Genomic DNA, 25,939 nt, shown 5'->3' with positions numbered 1-25,939 from the left:
AATTATCTTTGTAAATATTTATAAATAAATATATATATAAAGAATAGTCTCTATTCTATACCTGCATATAAAAATTAAAAAAAATAAAGATTTAATTTATAATTATAATTTATTTTAGACTACAATTTGTGTAAAAATAGTATGATTTACAAGTTTGATTTATTTATTTTTTTTTAAATATACTAGTATAAAAATGAATAAATGAGTAGATATCTATATTAATTAAATAAAGCAGAAAGGATAATCTTTAGTTAAATAAGATAAGATTTATTTGCATGCATATTTTTTAAATAATTTAATAAAATTTAAATAAAAAATCAAATCTTTTTCAAGGATTTTATTATAATTTGGCAAGTTAAGATTAATTAAAATTTTTGAAGTGTAATAAGATAATTAAAACGAATAAATAAATTATTCAATAAATACTTACAAGGAGATTAACAAACAAACAATCAAAATTTGAAAAATATAATTAATAATTCATTCATCTACTGATTATTTATACTAAATAAACATAACAAATAGTTGATAAATTAGCAATTAAGCAAGCAAGTACTAACAAACAACTAAACAAATTTAAATAGTAAGAAAAATGTAGATGCACAAATCGCCAAAGAAATTTACATTGATCTATTAGAAGGATTAGCAAGATCTATACATAACAGATTGGAGCAATACAAATTAATTTGCATCTTTTATTAGGAGCATATTCTGTCTTCCAACAAATTCAATAATTTATCTCAAAGATATAGTCACAAGTAATTTACAATCTGAAATTCAATGCCAAGCTTACAAACAGAATCTATTTATTCCCATAAATAGTTTAATAATATTAAGCATTTCTATTCTATAATTTACTTACAAAAATACTTGCTATTTTTTTAATCTTTCTAAATACATATCAAATAATATTGTAAAAATATCTATTACTGAAAGGATATTTAAAATTTTTAATTCCAAATTTAGCATGATTTGAACAATAATTTATTTGAACGTTTGCAAAATCTTGTACAATATGATTTAAATTTTTAGGAAACTATTTTACAGATTTTGATCTTAACTGGCTGTTAAGCATGAAACCAAATTAACAAATATATAAAATTAAACAAAATTAGATAATATATTCGACTTAGCTGCTTTCTTTTGTCAAGAGTTTTATCCATAGAATACTTACCAGGTTATATATGCACCCACTCCTAGTACCTCAACTCCCAATAAGCCTCGATCAAATCATACAAGTAAAATTATATTGCCCTTAAACAATTATGCAGTTAAAACGTTAAAACTATAAATAAATTATATATATTTATAGATATTAATACTTTTTTAATAAGTTTATTAATCAATTTATTTGATTTATTAACTTAGATGGTTCTCAATATGGAAGTAGTGCAGCAGCTGATTTTGGAGGAAGAGATTCTTCACCTCACTATATAGCTGGAAGCGGAATTATGAATGCATCAAAGGTATTAAACTAATTTAAATTAAATTCCACCTTAAATTAATTTATTTAAATAAATCAGACAAATATCAGCAGTAACTAATTCAATGCAACAAACCCTAGGGCAAGTCGTTCTGCAAGCTATGATTTAAACCATTAAATTAAGTATACAAATAATAATAGTGTTTTACACTCAAATACTAATAATAACACAATCATGCAATATGATGACACACCTACGAATATGAGTAGAGTGATACATGACTTTGAAGCATTCATGCATGATACAGTGCCTGTTAATTTTTACTGCGTTCTCTTCTTCGATGACCATGAACAATTAAAGGAAGGAAATTCAATAGCCAAATAAATTAATCAACCTTTCCCTAATATTGAAGTTTACTATTCACTTTATCCTTCAAAAAGATCAAAAGGAGCTTTTGTTCCTTCTGATAGCCCTTATCTTTTCTAACTATATCATGGAAAAGAAATGATTTTCGAAAGAGAATTATCAATAAAAGAACCAATCAACTCTGAGCTAGTTGATGCAATTAACAATTTTATAAAAAACACTCCTAAGAGTTCTTCAATTGCAACTTAATAAGATCATTTACTTACTTAGGATTAACAATAACAACCCATCAACTTCTTTAATCTCCCTAGCAAAACTTTAATGTACTCTTCCTAACAACAAAATTCTATTCTACCACATGAATTCAAATCAGACGAATCTCCCAAGTAAAATAAATACCTATTAAATTTACCTAAAAATAAAACTATTACAAGACTTCAATATGAATCTTAAATATTTTTTTGATTATAAAGTTTAGTCAGTTAGGATATCACATTCGAACTTATTGAAATACTATGCTAATCAAGATTTAGAGATATTTTTGAAGATGATGAATTCAAATATATTTTGAAGCAAGTCAAAAAAAAAAACCCAGACTTAATTACAGCATACTAAAATTTTAAGATTTTTAATGACGAATCTGAATTACTTTAATCGCTCAAATAAATAGCTGAATAGTATGCTAAAAAAATGACTCCTACCAAAATGGATGTGAGCTTTGAAAATAAGGAAAAAAGATCTTCATTAAAAAAATTTAAAAAAGGGTAAAAATAATTAGTTAGTTAGGATTATTAATTCTAATTTTAAAATTGAAAATAGACTCTTGTCAAAAGTGAAAAATGAATAAATTTTATTTTGACGATTTTCTATCACCAAAGTCTTAAAATTTAAAAAAAATTGTTTCAAAAAATTTATAACAAGACTATTTTGATGATTTTGGGTATTCTATCTAAAATCCTCCTTCTTATACTAATTTAATTATGATATATAAATAAATATTTATAAAAAAGGCTTAGCACTTAGAATAAAAAGTGGGACTTAAAAACATATAAAGGTATTAGAAAATTCCTAAGAGATTACAATAAGAATGGAATCCTATCAGTAGAAGATGCAAGTATAATAGTTTACTGCGCACACCCATCAAACACGAATAATAAAGAATTTTTAAATATGATTGAAACTCTTTAAACATTTAACAACCCTGATGTAAATTAATTAATTAATTCATATCTAAATTATTTTTATTGGTTTCATTTCGATATTTTCAAAAAAACTAACTATTAACAAAAAACTTTTTTTAAATTTACTATTAGGTGATATTAAAAATATTTTAAGGATATGGCAGAAATCTCATCTAACGTATTGTTGAAAAATATTTTGAAAAAAAAGAGGTTGACTAAATTAATAGCTTAAAGGATGATGTACTTTCTCCAATATGTGGAGCTTTCATGAATTTAAGAGCTTTAGGTAATATTGACGAGTTTCTTGATATTCTTTCTAAAAACTTAAAGTGCTTTGACTAGAAAGAAACTTCTTTTTCGTATAATAATAACATGAATAACAATAATTAATTAGTTAACTGCTATAGTACAATTACAAATAACACAAATACCCCTTAATCTGCCCCAATAAGTAATGCACCAAATCAATTTAGCATTCCCATGTCAAAAGTTTAATCTAATTTAACTTCAGTTTAAGGAAGTACTCGTGATCTTTATTAAAATTAATAGTAACCTATAGTTTATCAATCTAGAATGTCACGCACTGAAATTTCTAATGCTTAAATGACATCTATCCCAGAATCAAGTGAAGTAAACTATACAAAGGAAGATAATAAAGATAATTAGTAAAATGTTTAAATGGATTAAAATACTTAAATTGCTCTTTTTGCTTACTCTCAAATAGCCAAAAAGAAGAGTGGAGAGCGTAGACCAACTTTCAGTTTAGGTCTTAATGGAAACAAGTTAAAATTCTTTAATTTTGTTAATTGCATAAATATAAATTTTTTGTCTAATTATTCAAATAGTGTCACAAGAAGCAGAACTGAGTCTAGAAGAGAATCTAAAATATAAACAAACACTTAAGATTAGCAAATCATAGAAATAATTGATTAATTCCACTAAGCTAAAGACTAAGTTGAATTTGATGACAATTATGTAAAAAATTAATTTTTAAATTTCTCTTATTAAATTCACATCTAAATCTTTAAATTTGTTTAGATATCTTATCCTAATAAGTTTTTTAAAATAATTATTTGATGCCATAGCTGCAAAATATTTAGTTTTATTTATGCTTTTCCGTTTAAATGCTTCTATTTTTAATTTAAATCTAATAATTGTTTTTCAAGTATAAATTTAACTTATTTTATAAAAGTTTGAAGCATTGAGAAAGTTGAGAAATTAAATAAATTTAAATCAACAACAAGATTTGATATGTGATAAAATGTATTATAACAGATACCTAGAATTTGTAGAAATATTAGAAAAAATTAAGCAAGATCCTAACTACCTTTAGTATGAACAAAATAAAAAACTGATTTTGTAAGTCTTTGATTTAACTATAATTATTTATTTTTTTAAAAAAAGTTTATTTAAAGTTTAAAATCATAAAAAAAAATAAATGTTATCAAAATAAAAAGTTTTTAATTCAAAAAAATAAGCATTATTTAGCAACTTTTAATCGTTCTATATCATAAATTATTTAAAAATTTTAATATATTTTATTAATAAATAAAATTATTTAATTAATTTATTATTTTTTAGAAACTTAATAGAATCTAAATCTCAAGAATTCAATGATGAGGAAGAAGAGTCTCCTTTGTCAAAGAGTCCAAAAGTGAAAAACAGAAGAGATAAATACTTAAAATTTAAGAATTTACTTGACTTTTTATTTGTAAATCTATTTAAATTTTCTTTACTTCTAAAATAACTAAAATTAAATACAGGAAAAATCAAGACTCATTTCTTTAAAAGAATTTAATACTTTCAACTTTTTGTACACTAAAGAAGACATTAATGTTCTTTCAGCTTTTGAAGTCTATTTACACGACTAAGATTTATAGGATTTTACACAAACTCTTAAGCTAATTGATTAACTTTACTTCTTCAAAAATCATCTTGTAAGTATTTTTATTAAGTAATTTAAATTTAAAATGAAACACTAATTTTAAAATTAGGATTACGAAGAAATAGAATAATTTGATGAGTCAACAAACAAGTAACTAACTATCTTATTCTACCTTAAGAAGTATATCAGCTATGAATAAGCTTAAGCTTTAGAAAAAGTAAACATGCCTCCTAAAATTATTTTTTAATTATTTATTTTTATATTAACTCTTAGTGCATCAGATTTGGTGATAGTATGCTCTTTGAACTTTACAAGAAATTTAAGGAAAATAGAGATAAATAGCAATTCATTGACAAGGTCAAAAATTATGCTATCGAAAGGAAATAAGGTGAATTTCATATTAGCAATTTTTCTCTTAATTTTTTTTTTTCATTGATTTAGAATATATCATAATGTTTTTTTATTATTTTTTGATAATCTAAGTTTTTATTGATTTTTAAATAGAAATTATTTAAGATTTCATTTTAAAATTAACAAAATTTTTTAACAATATAGAGCTAAATGAAGCTGAATAAAAGGTAAGGTAACAAAAATAATCAATCAATGTTGAACAAATATACATGAGAGAACTTATAGATACTTTCCATGAAAGACTTATGAAAGATGTTGATTACGTTGACTTAATTTATGAAGTACATGCACAATTTTAAAAAAAGCTTTTAATTAACTCCAATTTTTTTAAATTTAAGATGATAGATAATGATGATCCTTTGATTAAATCAATTTTCGAAGTTTATAATTTTACTAAAGATAAATAAGACTTAGCTTAGAATACAACTTTACTTTACAAACATCAATTCTTTAAAAAGCTTGAACAAAAGGCTATGATTGTGTTAAAAGATCTGAATTTGCTTAGAAATGAAGTAATTTAAATCAATAATCGAATATATTTTTATAATTTTAAAATTTAGGAAATAAAAGTAATAGAAAAAATAAAGGGCAAAGATATAGCTTTGGTAACAGCCTTTAATTAGTACTTAGAAAATAAAAACGAGCAGGATTTTTCTGAGAGTGTCTACTATTTGCAATATTGAAAATAAGAATTTACTTTTTAAATATTTAACAAACTAACTAATTAATTAATTAAAAAATAAATAAATTAACTATCAACAATATATTTTTCTATCAAGTTAAAAGTTAATTTTGTTATTTTAAATTCTTTCATATAATTTTTCTATATGTCAACATGTAATAACAAAAAATTGCAAATCTTTTTGTTTTTAATCAAAATAGAATTTTCTTCAAAAAATAAAAAATTGAAAACTATTTGATATTCTTAAAAATTTTAATACAAATTTATTCTAAAAATGAAGCAATGAAATAAAATAATTTCTTTCATAAAAGAAGTAGGAACAAAATCATTTTAAAATTTTTAATTGACACAGTTAGACAATATAAATAGTATATTTTATTTTAATCATTAAAAAAAATAATTAATTAAGTTATTTTTGTAGAATATTTTTAAAAAATAAAAATATAATGATTCAGATGTTGAGGAGTCTATGAAATAGCAACATTATTCATATTAAATCACCAACTTAGAAATAATGATCTATAGTAATAAAGGTTTCAGGTTACATTATTTTTATGTGATGAATAAATTAAGGCAGTAAAAAATAAAAAATGTTAAATTAACTGATTATTATTTGGTTTAAGTAAAATAAGTAAAAACTGTTTAACTTACGAGTTTCTATTTTAATTTTGATGTTGAAAAAAGCAAGTAATTTTATAATTTTAATGAATTTTGCATATCTTTATATTTATAAAAACTATCCAGCTAAATTTTGCAAATTTATGAGTTGTTTTTTATAAAAAATAATCTAAATCCTTTTTAAAAAATATTAACAATAGAAATCTAATTTATAAATAGGATAATCAATATCAAAACACAAAACTCTATATATTTTAAAATCATTTTTGGATGAAAAATAAGCGCGCTTAGCAAGCATCTTCAAAAGATTATGAGTTAGTTGTGAATCTTCTTTAAAAAAAGGAGAAGTCATAAAGAGATTTAGAGGTATTTGTTTAATTTGAAATGATATTAATTAGCTTGGTTCAATAGCAATAACTAATTAATAATTTTAAAAAAGACAATATACAATAAGATAAGCTTGCTGAATGGTTTTAATCTATTTATTTAGAATTATTTTTATGGTTCAGATATTTCTGAGCAGATTAAGGTAATTTATTTTAATTTCTTTGTTTCCATAATTTAATAAAACATTTACTTAACTCCTCAGTAAAAACTGTATTTTATCATTCATCTTTATTTAATAAAAAGATTTGTGGTGAGTTAGTTTATGAAAAAAAAAATAAGGGAGATGTTATTTTCTATCAAGATGAACCATCTAACAACAAATTATATATCATTCTAAAAGGAAGTTGCATGCTCTTTCTATTAAAAGATTTAGATTTTTAAGAAGAAGAGGACGAGTAATCCACTGTAAATGCATAAAATTAGGATTAGCAGGCAGAAAATCAAGTAATATAAAATCAATTATAAAACATACCATCAACAATGGTTGATCGTATCAAATAGATAGGACACAAATTCAAAAAATAAATATCATTTGGTAAAACTTTTTTTAAGAAAATGATTTTTATTTTATGTCAATCTAGAATTCAATGTTTAATACCTGACTGATCAATTTCCTCTATTTCATAAATAGAAGTGATTGAAACATAACTTTTATAGCGTTTAATATAATCAAAAATACAAAAATTTACATTATTTTTCAATTAATTAAAATTTTCAAATTAGACTTTGATTAACATAACCTTACACAAAGAGAAATCAATGATTTAAAGAAGCGTTATGGTAAAACTACGAGACTTCTTCAAGCAGGAAGTATTTTTGGAGAGAGAGCCCTCTTTACTAATCAAGCAAGAACTGCAACAATTTTAGCAGATTCCCATCCCACTGAAATGGTCATTTTGGATAGAGATAAATTTCTTCCAGCTCTAGAAGAATTAAAAAAAACTCTATAGCTCCGAAGAGACATACTTTTTTAAATATTTAAAGATATGGATAACTACTCAAGTGCAAGATTAGAAAATATGCTCTATTCTTTCTCCGTATATTTTGTTAATATATTCATAGTTGCTAAAATTAAAAAAAATAATAATAGGTACTTAGTTTTAACAGAGGTCATTATATTACTGAATAAAACTAGCAAGATGATAAATTTTACATTATTGCTGAGGGAGAGGCTTAAATATTGAAAAAAATACCCATTCAAGTTAGTGAATCTCACTAAGAAGAAAGAGTAGCAAAACTGACAATAATTGGTAAATATTTCAATTAATTAAAAGTAGTATTATATTTATTGATCTTACAAAATCTTATTTAAATAAAACTTTAATTATGATAATTGCTTAAATATAAAATTCTTATCAAAAAAAACATCAGATAAATGCTGAAAATTAAGTATGCAAACAAACAAACAAAAAAGCAATTGAACAAATTATTAATTTTGTTAAATTTTTTACAAATTAAAATAAGCTTACAAGATGTTTATTTTTTTTGAACAAAAAGGTCCTGGTGTTATGGTGGGAGATGAGATTATGCTCAAGGGAGAGTAAAAATATTTATACACTACTGAAGTTATATCGATTAAAGCCTAAGTTTTAGTAGCAGATAAAAAGATAATAGATAGAAAGTTTCCAAGAGATTTGAAAGATTACTTGAAGAAGGTTACAATAAACAAAGAAAAGGGTAGATAAATTCTTTTGGAGCATAAGGAAGAAGAAATCAGGTAAGAGTTACTGCAGTAAATGAAAAAGGAGACATCAAAAAAGCTGTTAAATACACAATACAAACATAGGAGCGAAGAAGAAGCTTAAGAGGTATTAAAGAAAATGAAAGATGCAATAAGTCATAGATAACATTTTACAGAAACTCTACCACAAAATTAGAACTAAAGCATAGATGAATAAGCTTCTTCTCAGAGAGATATATTGAGAGGTAATGTTCCCCTATTTACAAAATCTAATTAGTAATAGTAATTGCAACAAGATAAGATTTAAAGTTCTCTTCTCCTACCTTCAATTACAGAAAAAAACCCTTAAAATATCAAAGAAGAAAATATTACAAGCTCTTCATCTCTAAGACTAATTAATATGGCACCAGGCCAATAAAATAATATTTTTGATGTCAAAAGCCAAGTTTTTGATTTTGGAGATGGAAAAAATATATAAAACGCCTAAAGAATAGAAAAGATACTGAATGCCAAAAACAAAAAAAAGAAAGATGGACACTTTAGTGGGAATAATGCTACAGTATAGTAACAATTAGAAAAAAATGCTCTTAAATAAGTTTAATAAGACAATGCCTTACTCAGTAATATTGTCACTGACATGCAAAATATACATTCTTTTGCCAATCAAAAGCAGAAAGTAGGAAAAAAGTTGGATTCTTAACATCTTAGTAATATGTCAGATACTGATAAGTTGAGCATTCTTCTTCTTTCAGATTAAAGTAATTTTCAAAACATTTAGCTTGCATATTAATTAAATAAAATTTAATAAAGGAGGTTCTTATAGCACCAAGCACCTAAGGCATATATCAAGCGAGTACTAAACTGGGTTTTAAGGATATCATAATAACTCAACCAGTCTTATCTAAAGCATTGGTGAAATCTAATTAGGAAAAGGAACGACTTAGTTACCTTAGCTAAAAAGCAATGATTAGCTTAAATTAAAAGAACAAAAACATCTAAAACTAGAATTAATATAAGAAAATTTACCTTTAGGCATAATTCATTCTTCTAAAAATACTAAAAATAAGTAGCTAGGCGATGAATAATCTAACAAAGTACTTTTAAAGAAACCAATGAAAGTGGTGGTGAATAATCATATTTAAAAATCTAATTCTTAGCAGTTCTTAGAAGCATAAGTTTTGGGCACTCTTCATCTTTCTCCAACAAGGATATAAAAATTTTAGCTAGAAACAATTCAAAAATAACAAAAATATAAGAAAAATAATAAATATGGTAATAATGTGTAAACTGTTTCAAGTGAATTTGATTAGAAAAATTAAATAAATAAACACAATATTAATTCATCTTTGCAAAATCTAACAATAGACGATGACATCAATTCAACTAATGAAATTCAAGCATCAATTACAGCCATTCGTCAAAGTGATTCTTAAAATAAATAAACATCAAATAATTCCATTCTTGTTTTAAAAAAGAATGAAAATTTATGTATGGTAAATGATAAAAGCTCTCTTGTGTAGGAAAGCTTGAACTAAAAAATAAAATAATTGGATAACAAAAGTCCATCAGATAATATTGTTAAAAATGAATCAGAAGCACTAAACTCTTCCTAAATTAATAATAAGTTAGGATATTAGGAAATACAGTAGATAAATACGCCTATCAGAAGAGAGATAAAAAGCAACGATGCAGGAGATACTACAACTTGTCTGAATTCAGACAACTCTAGTCAAAATAAAATCAATTTTCAAGCTATGAGTAGACATGCTAGTTCATTCTTCCCTATAACAGTAACTAAGCCAAATAAAGTATTAAATCATGGAAGTAAAACATTATCCATGAAAAAAATTGTTTCATAAAAAAGTGACTTATATTCTAGTTCAATATTTAAGAATCCTATCAACCAGCAACAAAACTTTTAATAAAATAACTTATAAAAAGATCTTAGCATCAATATTTTTGAAAAAGTAAACAGTAATAAATTAGATGAGTATTTTAGCATAATTGGCTATAATAAAGCTTTTAAACAACAAAAATAAAAAAATTAAAATAGCAACAAAAATGCTTTATCTTGAAAAATACTATTAAAATAATTATTTTACTAAAATTAAAATCTTTGAAAAGAATATCAAATAAAATCTAAATTAATTTATAGACAAAATTGTAATAAAATATATACTCATTAAAGTTATAGAAAAGTATTTATATATCTTAATCAATTTATTTCCATAAAAATATAGTTAATATTAATCTTCTCAGTCACTTTATGTGACATAGTAAATCTAATTTATATAGAGTTAAATGCCTTTTTTAATTTTGGATAGGCTATACTAAAGAATATTTAATTAAAAGAAATTTAATCAAATTTTATCTTTTTTATTTCATTTTTTTTTCAAAAAACGAGCTTGAAAATTATCCTTAACAAAATTTAAAAATACCTTTTTATAATTAATTTTAATGAATTTTTTCTACGAATAATAATTTTATAATTTCATTGAGAAAACTAAATAATTTATATTAAAAATTTTTGTAATTTATAGAATTAGTTTATCTCTATTATTTCACAAAGGAAATAAATATACAACATTTGGTTTATTAAAAACTACTTTAATAATTTTAAATTAATTTATTAAAGCTTTAAAAATATTATTTATTTTATTGAAAAGCAATTAAAAAAAACCTAAATTGAATGAAAATATATATATATATTTTATATTTTGATACTATTTTTTATTCTCTAATAATTTAGATTTGATTGACCATAAATAATTAGAATTCAAATAAATAAATCAAATATACAGTTTAATACAGATAGAATAAAATCATCAATATAAATATTGTAATTTATTAGATTTATTAATAAATTATTCAAAGTAAAAATTAAAATTTTGACACAAAATTTGCTTATAAATTATAATTAATAATAAAGATATTTTTTGATGTGGTTCCACTCAAAAATGAACAATATACTTAATCAATTTGTAACAAAAGTAAAATTATAACCTCATTTTTAATTATATTTTATAAGAATACAACTGATTTTATCTCTCATATGAAACTGGTTGATTTAATTTAATTTAATTCTGTAAGCAAATAAGTGGCTTCTAATATTTTTTCGTATTGTAACATTTTTTATTAAGGCTATATATACTTTTTATATGGTTGTATAAGTTTGGTAAAGTTCTTATTGATAGATTGGTTATAGATTGACAGACATGCATGCAGGCAGGCAAGCAAGCAGATGGTCGAACTGATTATATTTTGTAGTTCATTTTTTTTGTAGAAAATAAATTGATGTTCTTTATGGAAAACCTATTTACAAGATAAAATATTCTAATGGTAATAGTAATAAATGAGTAAAGTATTTCTTTATTTTAATTTTATTAAATTATTGATAATTTTGTAGTCTAGCTAACTAGAAAACAAGTAATTGATTGATTGATTGATTTATTTATTGAATATTATTTATTGAGGTTGTTTACTAGATAAATTAGGATTTAGATTGAGCTAAGATTTCTAAATAATATTATAGTAAAAGACTTCATTTACATTATTAAATTGATAATTAATTCTATCAGTGTTATGATGGCATTCCCTTTTTATTTATTAAGAGATCAAGAAATTCAGTTTGAGAAATCATACCATCTTTATTTGTATCACACTCATCCAAAATTTGTTTCCAGAATTCATCAGGTATATCTCCCATAATATACTACAGCTCATCTTTTGTTATATTACCATTTCCATCTTAATCAAATATTTTAAACGATTATTCTACTTTTGCTTTAGACAAAAGAATTTCTTTGTTCGAAGCTGCCATTAAAAATTCTTTTCATATAAAAATATATCTCGATCAATAAAAAATATCTAAGGAATTTAATAATTAAAATTTACCTGTAAAATCTACTTTTCCTGATTTATTGATATCAACTTCATCTAAAATTCTGTCTACTTATGTAGCAGCTTTTTCTTTATCTCCTAAAACAGTTGTGTACCCTATTTAAATAAGAATTTATAGAATGAGTTTTATAATTAAAATATCTTAATGATTTTATACCATCTATGAGTTCTTCTTTTGACAAAGTACCATCACCGTTTTTATCGAGAGATCTAAATGTTTTTTGGAGTTCTTCTTTATCTTACTGTGAAACAACCTGAGAAACAATAAATGTAAGGATAGCTTATTTTAACTTTGATCTAGTATAAAAATTGGACAAGTTGCTTAACGCCCTTGTACTAATATGGTTTGCAGGAGCATTCTTTTAAATCCAAGCATCATTTAAGGCTTACTCAGCAGATATTCTCTTTTTAGGGTCATAAGTAAGCATTTTTTTAATTAAATTTTTAGCTTCTTCTGAAATACGGTCCCAGTCTTCAGGTTCAAATTTAAACTTACCAAGACGTACTTTTTTTAAAATTTCATCTTCAGATCTGCCACCAAAAGGAGGATAACCACATAATAAAATATAAAGAATAACGCCACAACTCCACACATCACACTTCTCATCATAATTTTAATCTATTTTTTAAAAATAATAAGTTCTATGAACAATTTATGAATTTCTTTCTTCTATTTACCTAAAACTTCTGGAGCAATATAATAGGGCTATTTAAATAAAAAATATGAATTAATTATTAAGAAAAACATTAATTTCTTGATTTTAATATCACAAAACACACAACAAATTTGATGTATTAAAATAAGATTTATTAAATAAATAATTTTATTTTTGAATATAATTATGAAAAAATTAAGTTATATTGTAAAAATGAAGAAAATTATAATTACTGTTCCCAAACGCTTAGACATCTTTTTTGCCTTATCGTATTTACGAGAAGTACCGAAATCAATAACTTTCAAATTTGCATTTTTTTTATCTGAATCAAAAAGTAAATTTTCAGGTTTAAGATCACGATGGACTATATTATTTTAATGACAATAAACAACAGCAGAGAGAATTTATTTCATGTAATCTGCAGCCATTTTTTCTGTAAAATGAGTCATAGACTTAATTTTATCGAATAATTCACCTCCTGAGCAGTACCTGATTAATTTAATTAAAAATTTTTTTATTTTATATTTATTAATTTATTTATTAAGATAATTAAATCAAGTTATACTCTGTAACAAGATAGTAGTTTTTATTATCTTAGAAAAGCTCTATGAGTCTCAATATGTTAGGGTGATCTAAGTTTTTAAGAATGTTCATTTCAGAGAATAGTCTGTCTTCTTCTTCTTTTATAATTGAACTTTTCTTTATGGTCTTCATAGCTCTAATCATTCCAGTTGATTTATGAACAACTTTTGATACTTAACCAAAAGCACCTTTTTCATAAAAAAAACTTACTTAACTTTTGTTCAAGCTTCATAAATTAATAAATCAGAGTTAAAAATTTTTTTACAATTTTCTTTAAAATATGAATTAAAATTGATAACACACAGATTAATAAATATATTTTATTAATTTTGTGATTTTTTTTTTTTCAAAATTACCTTCTCCGAGTACTTCTCCTATTTTATATTACTAAGTTATGCTTCCTTTTTTTAAGTGAATAAAACTATCAGCTGAAATATTGAAATCAACAGCTGAATTTTTTGCAGGTGGACGCTAAGGACTTTTTGATATAGATGGTGAGCTCTTTTTTGATTTATCATCTTCGGTAGCCTTTTTAGCATCTACGCTTTGGGACTCTTTTTTTTGCTTTGCTTGATTTGTAGATGGTGCAGGAGGTAAACCTGCATTAGATAATCTTTACAATCCATGCTTACTGCTCGAAGCAGGCTACTAGTCACCTGAAGAAGATTTTTATTCTTTTTAACTCTAGCTAGATTGTTTACCGCTAGATGCTTGCTTAGCTATTGGTTAAGCACTACCATTATTTGTACTTTCTTTAAACCCATCTTTTGTTACACCATTTGATTCAGATGCGTGTGTTTCAGCAGATGTTGATTTTGTATTTGTTGTTGTTGATGTAGCTGCTTACTATCCTTTTAAATTCAATTAAGATCCTGTTTTAGAACTCTGTTTCTAAGCTTCTTCCTTTCCCTATTAAATTTCGCGTTGAGATGAACCATATTAATGAGATGCCTACTTGTCTATAGCCTCTAAATATTTAAATTACGAAAAGTTATATTAAACTAATAATCAGTAATTTGAGAATAGTAAAGTTTGCAATTAGTATAAACATTTTCAGTTGTAATATAAAATTGCAACTATAATAAATAGCAACAACTAATTGTTAAATTAATTCTTTTTGAAAAAGTGTGGTTGAAAGATAGTAATAATATTTCAAGGGTAAAAGTGTGAGGTGGCAGGAGATAAAATTTAATTAAGTGATAAAAAGCACTAATATTAGAAAATTAATTGATAATATATTCATATCAAATTTTGATTTATCATAAAGTGTAATATTGAATTTTATAATAAAATTTCACATTAAATTAACTAAAATTTCATTTATTTATGATTTATTTTGCTTTTACTTTAAGTAATATGACAACTGTCAAATTTATAATTTAAAATTCTATTAAATTTATTTTTCAGACGCTTCATTTTTATATTTGTAATATGAATCAACAGCCTCATTTATATAATTATTTTTGGATCAAACGGCTATTACATATAGTTTGATAATTTAAATTTCTATTCTTTTCTTGTAAAAAGTACCTATTGCTTTAAGCGATGTAATATGACAAAAAAAAATAATCAATGAATAAATAAATTTATTATTTATTTATTATCCATTTTGATTTTATTTGAATATGAGATTCACATTTAGTATGAATAAAAACAAATTTGCCATAAAATATTTCCCTTTAATACGCTAATAAATAACATACTATTTGGTTAACTAGGCCATTAAATTAAAAAAATAAATATAAGGTCGGTAGGGAGATAAAAATTATTAGCGTATTTGATTTGATCTATTGCTTTTGCTTTGACTAGCTAATTTTATCAAGCTTAATTGAAAATTGTAGACTAATCCAAAAGCATGTTTAGTATTTTTGGATTTTCACTTTACGAGATTAATATATTAATCATACTTCCTTGCTTGCTTATTGCTTGTTAAATACTTTAGAGTTTTTTTTAGAATGCTTATTCTGGTTATAAAATTGTATTTTTTAAAAGAATAGTGTGCACTATCACTTTTGTTATTCAAAATTTATTTGTAAAGTGAGAAATTAAATAAATTATCGACTAATAGATTGATTGATTGAATGAATGTATTTTTGTTTGTTTATTTGATTAATAGATTAATTAATTAGCCAATAGACCAATCATTTATGTTTTCAAAATTCATCCAAATTCTATTTTTAATTTTCTTACTGTCATGATTTGAGACTTGCTCCTCATACGCGACATTGTTTGTTTGACTGCCTACTAATCTATCGTCTCCATCTTAATAATCCTATTTTGAATTGTGACTGACTATTGACTTACCCTAATTTTAAGAATTTGAAATTTATTACAGACCAATATTTTTTATATTTATTATCAGTAACTAACAATATGCTTTATTTGTTTGAATAATTTAAAAAATAGGTTTTATGGAATACTTCGTTTGTTTGATTTAAATAAAATAAAATTCCCTGTTGTCTTATTTACTAGTTTATAAAATATTTCCTTGCTTTTTCTTTATAAAAAGAATCATCTTTGTCTATTTTGCTTTTATGCTTTGAGTTAGCTTTTAATTCTTTGATAGCTAGTTAATGATCTCATAAAAAATGGTATGCATATATTAAGTAACTAACTTTATTACATATTTTTCTTTAAGCTATCTTGTTGACTCTTCTTCCCTTGGTTTCTCTTTATCATTATGCATATTTTTAGATGATCCTTAAACGCTATTCACATTGAAATCTTTATTACCCATACTTATTGTGTTTTTATCTATTTATTATTAGTAATGATCGTTAATCAAAAATAATTAAGTAATTCCTATTGCGGAAACTCAAGAATAAGTCTCAAGTTTGCAATGATTAAACGCGCTTGCTATAAATCAATTGCTATTAATTTTTTCTTATTCCTCGCAGTGTTTAGTCTGCAATATTAATACTTGTCTTTCAATAATTTGCAATGTCCCTCAATAAAATTTTTTATCTCTTTTTTGATGGATGAAGAGAAACGTATATATATGCATGTAGCAATAAGATTAATAAGAATAAGTTTGCAATTTTTTAACGCGCAGTTCAAAAAGAAAAATAAACTAACACACCTTCACCAGGACTGTTTCCTTAGCAACATTAATTCCCCATCGACTGTGTTCCTCCGCTTTAGCTACAATAGAGATACAGTATTTTTGTGACAATGTGAAGAGGTGATCTAATTTTGCTTTTTTATGTGTTTAGAGCAATTTATTTTGTTTGTTAGTATCTATACTATTGGCTTGCTTATTTCTAATTTCTCTTTCACTTTTTTCTTTCTTCTTTTAACTACAGGATTATAAATTGATTTAATAGTACTACTTTTTTCTTTCTTTTATTATTTCTTTGATTGTTTTATATTTTAATTTATTTAATAAAGTCTCCTCAATCAATATGATTGATTGCATACATACATATTAATTAATATATTAGTTAAGTCATTTAATATTATTATTTTTCTTCTTCACTTTCCACAAATCACATTAATAGACTAACATTCATAAGCAGTTCAAACAATCAATTTATAATTTATTAGCATGCTGCTACTTGCTCGATTATACTAAATTAATATCAAAGTTACAAACTGATTCTCATCTTTGCTTCCGATGCTTAAAAGATTGTTTTTTATATTTTTTAACAATAACCAAGAAATTATAATGTGGTATTTTTTTGATTTACTTTAAAATTAATAAAGGCTATTTTTTTAGTTTAAATCTTTTTATTCATATGATAAGGATTATTTTTTTTTTATCTCTTCAGTCTTATATCTCATTAAAATAAATATATTTTAATTTATTTTTACATTAGATTTTATTTTGGTATTTAATACTACTTTGAATTAATCTATTTTAATGTGAGTTGGCTTGCATTTATATATATATCTTAATATTTATAAACTACTCTGACATCAAAATTATTACAATAGAAATTTTAAATAGATATTTATTAAGATAGATTATTCTCAAAAAAAGTATTTACCTTTTTTCTAATATATATAGTAAAGTGAAAGTAAATCTAAACTGATTAAATTTATTTGATTATAAGTTAAATACTTCTTTTTAAGCGATTAATTAATTTCAAAAAAATTCTTTTAGAGCAACTCATGTAACTTAATAGAAATTCCATATTATGATTATTAAATTATTACTATTTATATAAAATATATAACATTTAGTTATTTTTATTATAAACTTTAAATAAATGATATATGAAATAACTTTTTCAAATTATAAAATTTAGATATACCTTTAACGTAATTATTAATGATATGAAACCAAACAAAGTATTATAAATAACATAATTAAAAGCTAGAGGAATTTTCTTGTATAATATTTGAAAAAAATATAAAATTAATTTATTGAAAATATCAAATAATTATATAGATAAAATAAAATTTAAATATATTTATTCAAATACATAGTAATAGCTTTATTAAAAATTCTATAAGATTGCAATAGGTAATATTTATATTTAAATTTAAAAATTGCTTGTTAAATTTGTTTACAAATAACAGTTTTAATTTTTAAAATAATAAAGAAATAATGTGATTATAACATAAAACTTTGAAACAGAAATATTTTTACTTAATCTTAACTATATTGAATAATCTTAATTTATTTTTATATTAAAATTATTACTTCTGAGCATATTTAAAAACCTTTAAATAGAAATAAAAATTTAGCTATTCATATTAAAATCATAAAAATAGAAATATTAATTGGATTAATATTAAACTTTGCAAATAAAAAAAAGTAGAATTTTTTATAAATGAAATTCTTTAGAATACAACAGGCATTTAAAATTCAAATAAAAGCTTAAATTGGTTTTATATTCATGAAGAAAATAATGGTTTGATAAGTAGGGCATTAAGGAAGTTCAAAGACAATTTTAAAAATAGTATATCAAGCTCATATAATAAATAATTTATAGGGTTTGACAAAAAAGAAGCAAGAAGTTTAAAAAGCATCTGAAAACTGGATAAATTTCTTAATACTATTTAGCGTTGGTGCATTTTTTATTTTAGAATCAATAGCTTTCTTGCCCATTTTTATTTTAGTCCCTTCTAAATTTGCAAGTCTCTTTATTTTAGGAAGTGTTTGCATTCTTTTAAGTAAAGTAGTTTTGAAAGGTTTTAAGAAATTCATAAAGATCCTTATTAAAAAAAATATATATTGTATTCAATCACATATATTATTACAATTTTTGGCACTTTGCACTTCTCGATCTTTTAGATATCTGATTTATTGTCAATTATCTTTAAAATGGCTCAGGTAAACTTATAAACTATCAAAGAAGTTAATTTATTCGTTAAAGCAATTAATAAAATGAGTTTATAAAACATTTTTAATTGAAATATTTCTTTTTATTTAGTTTTAAATGAGTTCTTTAATTCTTTTTTAATATTAGATGCTTTCTTTAGGATTTTTTGTAGCTTCAAGATTCCCAAGAGGAATAAATGGCATGAAATTTGTGATCAAAAATTTATTTGGCTTTTTAAAAGGAATATGTTGCATGTGTTTTAAATTCTTATCCTGATTCATTTTAAAAAAGCTAAAAAAAAATAATTTTTCAAAAAAAATTTAAACAATGAAGATATATTTAAATTTACATAAAATATCCTTTTTTTTACACATTCTTTGTTTTGTAAGAAATATTTATTTGTTTTTTTTTAATTATGCTTTTGACTAAAAACTTTTTTTCTTCTAATAAAAACTTATCAATTCTACTTCTTAAATTAGAATATTGCATTTTCTTTTATTTAATTTTTTTCTACCAATGGAGTGACACTTAAAATTTTTTACTTATTTTTAATTAAAAAGTCTTCAGATTTTTCAAATACATTATAACTAAATATTTCTACTTAATTTAAATAGAAACTTATTTAATAATTTGTATGCTTTAATCAAATTATCGCTTTTTAAAAAAAAGTGAATAATGCACTGAAATTTAAACTTAAAATGAATACAATTTAATTAATCTAATATAATAATATATTATGGGATTCAAAATACATGTCCCCCACCATTTATTTTCAAAACAATGAAGTTGGGTATATTACATATTTAAATGAGGATCTTTAAAAAATTTTTTTGATTTTAATACATCAGAATTTGCATTATATTCAGAGATTTATTTATATTTTGATTTTATAGTATATATTTTGAACTTTCTTTTTTAAATATTTGCTTTGGATTTTTGTATTTCTAAAATTTGGAAAAAAAGTACAAAATAAAATGAAATATTTATTTTTCATTTGTAATCTAGCAAAATCTAACAAATACATCTATTTTTAAGAAGGAGAATCAATCTAAAATTATTTTAAAATTCAAATTTATGGACTCAATTATTCAATTTTTTTCATTTCATAATAAAATAATCGCAGAATATACTAATAAACTCATTAATTCTTTTATAATCTTAATCAAAAAATGAATAAAAACTAATAAAAATAAAAGCTATAATAAATTCAAAGGCGTTTTTAGAAATTTGTTATAAGTTTATGTTCAAATGCTGAAGTTTTTATTTTCAGTATATGTATTTTTACTAATTTTTTATTATAATAATAAAAGATATTAGATAGAGAAAATTATAATTTATTTTTCTCTCTGATGAAAGAAATATTTAAAAATTGGATGGTATTATCAAATCTTTTTATTAATTTTATAATCAAAAACAAGATAAAGAAAAAAAGAAGCAATCTGACAAAAAGAATTATCATAAATATCAAGAATGCAAAATTTTTTAAAGAATTTAGTTTAAATTTTACCTTTAAAATAAGAAGCTAAGACATTAATTATGGATGCCACCTTATAACTTACTAAAGAAAAATGTGATAATAGCACAAATTATTCTAACTTAGACTCCGCAGAAATTAAATAATATGAAAATTGTATCAAAGAATATGAAAGCAACACATAAATCAATAGACTTATCCTCCAAAATATTATGTATCAATTAAAAAAGGATCATTCAGATACAAATGAAATTATTTAGCTAGTGATAGATAATAATACTTATCAGTCAATCATTAAACTTTAGAGTGAACTTGAATATTTTTTAAAAACTTCAAAGAGAAAAGATTCATGTGGATGGAATCATATCCTATTTTTATACTTTAAAGTAACATACTACTTAACTCCTTAGAGATATAATAAGGATAAGTATTAACCCAGTCAAAAACATGTAAAAGAGCTTATTGAGTTTCTCATGCAATTATAGGAATAGCTAGATATTTTAATCAAACAAAGATGTAAAGAATTCTAAAATTAAATAGAAAACGCAAATTATAAAGAGGTAGATTACGAAAACAGCTATGAGTAATAGAACTTTATTGTATACTTTTCATAATTGAAAAAATACGAATATTCTAATATTTTCAAAAAATTGACTATTGAAGATTTGAAGCAAGTCAGCTTTCGTGGAGATTTGTTGCAAAAAGAAGAGAGTTTTTTTAGAGATGTTATTGATTGTTACATTATGAATGGAAATATGCAGCTAATAGAATATTATAAAGCTAAAAAATCACTGCTTTATTTTTAAATTATTGAAAACTTTTTTGAAGAAGAATCAAAATCGAATCTGATCAAAAATTATTAAATTCAAAATTTCAAATTTTTTGATAAATTTGATTTTTATACTATTTTAATAGACTCTAAAATTATAGAGAATTTGGAAGAAGATGAATTATATTTGTATTTTCTCTTATATTCATTGATTAATTTAGTTAAAATTGGATATATAGTAATAAATAAAGAGATAAAACTTCAAAAATTAATAACGAAAATTAAAACAATCAAAAATCTTAACTCCAAATTTAAACTGGGATACATTTTTATCTTAAAGTTTATGATGGATACGCAATAAAAGAGTTATTTGTCTGAAGAAAATAGTTAATTTGAAGGATCAAATGATGAAATTTTAAAAAAAAGCACTATCTGTTTATTCAAAGAATGGGCAAACCAGAAATATATTGTGTCTGACAGTTACTTTAATAAAGAATAGCTCTAGCTATATATAGATGGAATACAAAGTATTCTAATCTTAGCTATTTTACCTGAGGTAGCTAGGTTTTATGAAAAAGAAGAACAACTTCCCTATCAGCCAACAGAGTTTAAAATTGGTTACGTTTAATAAATCATAAGAGGTAAGAGACTTTTCCTAAAATATCCAGATAGAACAGACTTAAATATTAAATACTGGACAAGTTTTATACAAAAATTGAAGGAAATTATTCAAAGATAACAGTATGAAAGATTTAAGTCACGTTTCAGCAAAAAAAATTCAGAAATTTACGACTAACCAATTTTAAAGTAGCATAATCAAAATTTTAAAGCTTTTGAAGGCCAATTCTATTTTAAAGTGTGTTAAATCAATTTATAAAGTTTGATAATAATGAGTAATAGCAAGAGTTCTAAGAATTATGATAAATAGAAAAGTGAGTTGGATGAATTAGTTAAAGCTTTGGTATAAACAATAGATATGTGCTAATACTACGGTATTTATAGATAAAGGTAACTTTATTACACTCTGTCTTATTTATTTATAGATGAAAAAGGAATAACTGAAAGTATTATAAAATTAATCAAGTAGTCTAAAATTCCTTAGCTGAATATTGAGGACTCATAAACATCTTAAAATTTTATACTTTCTTTAAAAAATGAATTTAATTTAGAAACATTTATAAATAAACAAAAATAAGGAGAACATGCTTTTTTTAATGGAACAGATAAATTCTACTTATGCTTAAGCGCAGATTTTTCTCTTGCATAGAAAGCTTTTGAAAACTGTTCAGATAAAATAGAAGAATTAAATCAGTGCAAATAAAGATTTGAAGATATAATCAGTTATTACGGTTTACTTGGAAGGAAAAAATTTTTGACATTCAAAATAAATTTAAAGATTTATATAAAATAAATTGAACTAAGAATAGAATTGATTTAAAAGAGTATATAATAATTTAATGTTACAGAATACATTAAAATAGGTAAGAGCTAATTTGAAATTTACAAAGTATCAATAGAAAACTAAGGAACATTTGTGATGAAGTAAGTACCACGAGATGAATTAAATAAAAAAAAATTTGTTGAGCAGTAATTGAGAGAGATAAGTATACTTTCTATGATTCCATAGAATTAATATATTATTTAATATAAAGGCCATCAATCCGATGGCTAATCGTTTTAATTATTCTTAGAATATTTCGAAAGCCAAAACTTACTCGAATACTATTAAAATAAGTTAGAAAATAGGAAAGTTTTTAACTATGAAAAATAAAATAGAATTAAAATAAAAAAGTTAAAAATATGCATATAGATACTTCATGCAGTAGAGTTTTTGCATTAGCTAAATATTGTTCATGGAGACATTAAACTTTCGAACATTCTAATCAGCTCTAAAAAAGGTTAAAGAAATATAAAACTTATTGATTTCAGTGAATCTGGTTTTATGATAGAAGACACTTTAGGATCCACACCAGGCTACGAAGAAAAAAATTAATTTAAAAGTATTTATAGTGATTATGTAAGTATTGGGGTATCAATTATCAGATTACTTTATTTTTAAGAGTTTCTATACAAATGTGACTGTGAAGATAAATACAAAGATAATTAAGATAAAGAGAAATATATAGAAAAGTGCTATTAATCAACACTTCATAAAAAATAAATAAAAGAGAAATATAAAGACTAATTTTCAAAACATAAAGATGATTATCTATAAATCCTTTTTAAACAAATTATGAGCTTATTTAATGATTAGCCTTACTTAAGATGCAGTTTAGAAGAATTGATATATTTAATGGAATTATAAATCTCAATTTTTGAAAATAATGACGATTAGTTTAAATAGCAAAAACTTTTTCAATACAAATAAAAATATGGCTCAGTTAAAGAAAAAATTCCTTTAGATATGATTAATCCAAACGATAAAATTAAATTTAATAATTAATAATAATAATAAGTTGATACTGAAAATATTCATGATAAAAATAATTACACTATGACCATTGCTACAAAAAAAGAAATAAATTTATAAGAGGAAAAATAAAAATCTTAAATAAATGATAAATAACTAGAAGATAATAAAAATTAGAAAGAAATATCATAAGTATTGTAATATAATAATTAGATTATCATAAACTCTCAAAATACATTATAACAATAAAACGAGCATGATGTTCAAATTCATTAAACACAACAAAAAGAAAATGAGAAAAATAATTCAATAGATAATTAGTAAAGTACAAAATAATATTAAGAATATTCTTAAAGTGGAATAAAAATACCATAAAACTGTAAAATTGATGAAAAAGAAGAGTCTAAATAAAATTTTTATAAAAATCATCAAATTGAGTATTAAGCAAACAACTTATAAATCGAAAATGGTAATAAAAGAGTAATAAATTTAGAAGGTTAATTGGATAAATTAAATAATTATGATAATTAATAACAAAATAATGCAATAGATGACTAATGCAATAATAAAATTAATAAAGAGCCTCACTATATAAAGGTATAAATATAAGAAAATGCTAAACTTGAAAGAAAGAATCCCTAATAATAATTTTAACAAAATTCTTATGTTAATATTGAATAGAAATATTAAGCAGCAGTTATATTAACCTAGGATAGTAAAAAAGAAATAATAAATTCTGAAGATTCACTATTAATAGTTGATAATGATACATAAAATTTAAAAAATATAGAAATAGAATAATAATTTTTATAAAATTATGATAATTAATAACAAAATAATGCAATAGATGACTAATGCAATAATATAAGTAATAAAGAGCCTCACTATTATAAGGTATAAATATAAGAAAATGCTAAACTTGAAAGAAAAAATCCCGAATAACAATTTTAACAAAATTCTTATGTTAATATTGAATAGCAATATTAAGCAGCCGTTAAATTAATCTAGGATAGTAAAGAAGAAATAATAAATTTTGAAGATTCACTATTTATAGTTGATAATGATTAAAAAAATTTATAAGATATATAAATAGAAAACTTTTTATAATAACCATAAAAAGGCAATTAAACTGATATTCCAAATAGCAATAAGAATAATTAAGTTATGGTTACAGATGATTAACTGATATGTAATTTTATTGATGATCAATAATAAAATAGGTTATATGTGAAAGATGATTAATTATTAGAAGAAGATTTAACAGTTAGAAAAAATTAAAAAAATAAATAATTTTTAGAGTAAAAAAAGTTAGAATAATAATATTCTAAAATTACTGTGGAAAAGGAAATAAATAATGATTGTAAATCTTAAAAAGAATGTAATACAAATTTAACTTTTAAGTTAAAAGATTTAGAAAATTATTTTCTTTAAAATGTAGAGATTGTTGAATCTTATCCAAGAATCATCCAAAGATTATAACAATTAAATTTGAATATGCGTGAAAAGTAAATAAATATCAGATCTATCAATTATCTTTCAAATATTGAAAAGATACGTTTTGCTTCTAAAATTGTAGGAAATAAAGGTTTTGAAATATTTCTAAAGGATATGACTTAAGTTTTATAAGGCGATATACCTAAGTTATTATTAGATCTGATAAATTAAAAGGAAATTAAAGAAGAAATAATAGATAAAATTCTTAAATATTACATGTGTTATGAAAAGTGAATAATTTACTAAATATTATATTTTATAAATGATTATTAGCTATTTAAAAATTTTTAGTTTGTTTAAAAAATTATTCATTTATAAGAATTTTTTATGTTTGTGAGTCCAAAATATATTTTTATTTAGTAATAAAATTCCATAAGTCTATTTATTATACGAACTAATTATTTAACTAAAATAAATATTTCATTTTTTTAAAATATAGTGCGAACTTCCAAGTTGGGACCATCAAATATAATATAAAAATTTTTTTGCATGATAAAAAAAATTTTAATTTTTGTTTTCATAAAATTAATATAAAATCTTAGTTTAATAAATAATTAATTTATTAATTTTTATTTATTAAAGTTCAATAAAAAGAATATTATTTTTTAATGCAGATTTACTTTTAAATGAATGAATTTCTTTATTTTAATATTGATTTTTAATAATTTGGAATGTTATAAAAATTCTCGAGTCATTTTTTAACAGTTATTATTGTTAACAACATTTAAATTAATTTTTGAAAGATTTTTTGA

General features: G+C 22.4%; 5 protein-coding genes across 5 annotated transcripts; 3 read left to right on the top strand and 2 right to left on the bottom strand. All coding sequences in view use genetic code 6, as the record gives it.

Annotated features, from left to right (window-relative positions):
• Positions 1-592: 592 nt before the first annotated feature.
• Positions 593-5,950, top strand: TTHERM_00579210 (hypothetical protein; the record flags this gene model as incomplete). The annotated part of the gene is made up of 16 exons (XM_001022922.2): positions 593-758; positions 1,116-1,238; positions 1,369-1,466; positions 1,524-2,176; positions 2,264-2,554; positions 2,801-2,996; positions 3,104-3,753; positions 3,817-3,946; positions 4,164-4,330; positions 4,553-4,682; positions 4,735-4,908; positions 4,966-5,073; positions 5,130-5,244; positions 5,412-5,548; positions 5,606-5,779; positions 5,828-5,950. The coding sequence occupies 16 exons, from the start codon at positions 593-595 to the stop codon at positions 5,948-5,950; spliced, it is 3,435 nt and encodes a 1,144-aa protein (XP_001022922.2).
• Positions 5,951-6,744: 794 nt separating this feature from the next.
• TTHERM_00579200 (cyclic nucleotide-binding domain protein) lies at positions 6,745-10,710 on the top strand (the record flags this gene model as incomplete). Its single annotated transcript, XM_001022921.2, has 7 exons — positions 6,745-6,933; positions 7,007-7,096; positions 7,198-7,489; positions 7,678-7,991; positions 8,045-8,204; positions 8,452-9,393; positions 9,446-10,710. The coding sequence occupies exons 1-7, from the start codon at positions 6,838-6,840 to the stop codon at positions 10,708-10,710; spliced, it is 3,159 nt and encodes a 1,052-aa protein (XP_001022921.2). The 5' UTR covers positions 6,745-6,837.
• Positions 10,711-12,209: 1,499 nt separating this feature from the next.
• TTHERM_00579180 (calcium-dependent kinase) lies at positions 12,210-16,892 on the bottom strand (the record flags this gene model as incomplete). Its single annotated transcript, XM_001022919.3, has 10 exons — positions 12,210-12,463; positions 12,530-12,631; positions 12,693-13,154; positions 13,214-13,241; positions 13,425-13,680; positions 13,757-13,961; positions 14,130-14,741; positions 15,964-16,078; positions 16,397-16,527; positions 16,853-16,892. 10 exons carry the CDS (start codon positions 16,890-16,892, stop codon positions 12,210-12,212), a joined length of 2,205 nt encoding a protein of 734 aa, XP_001022919.3.
• Positions 16,893-19,027: 2,135 nt separating this feature from the next.
• Positions 19,028-19,529, bottom strand: TTHERM_000579179 (hypothetical protein; the record flags this gene model as incomplete). The annotated part of the gene is made up of 2 exons (XM_012799500.1): positions 19,028-19,331; positions 19,390-19,529. The coding sequence occupies 2 exons, from the start codon at positions 19,527-19,529 to the stop codon at positions 19,028-19,030; spliced, it is 444 nt and encodes a 147-aa protein (XP_012654954.1).
• Positions 19,530-20,510: 981 nt separating this feature from the next.
• On the top strand, positions 20,511-25,421 carry TTHERM_00579160 (kinase domain protein; the record flags this gene model as incomplete). Its single annotated transcript, XM_001022917.2, has 1 exon — positions 20,511-25,421. One exon carries the CDS (start codon positions 20,511-20,513, stop codon positions 25,419-25,421), a length of 4,911 nt encoding a protein of 1,636 aa, XP_001022917.2.
• Between the last annotated feature and the right edge of the window lie 518 nt (positions 25,422-25,939).

This window comes from Tetrahymena thermophila (assembly GCF_000189635.1).
Source record: "Tetrahymena thermophila SB210 genomic scaffold scf_8254464, whole genome shotgun sequence".
NCBI lineage: Eukaryota > Ciliophora > Oligohymenophorea > Hymenostomatida > Tetrahymenidae > Tetrahymena > Tetrahymena thermophila.
The sequence above is the reverse complement of the archived record's forward strand: the minus strand, read 5'-3'. Positions and strand labels throughout refer to the sequence as shown.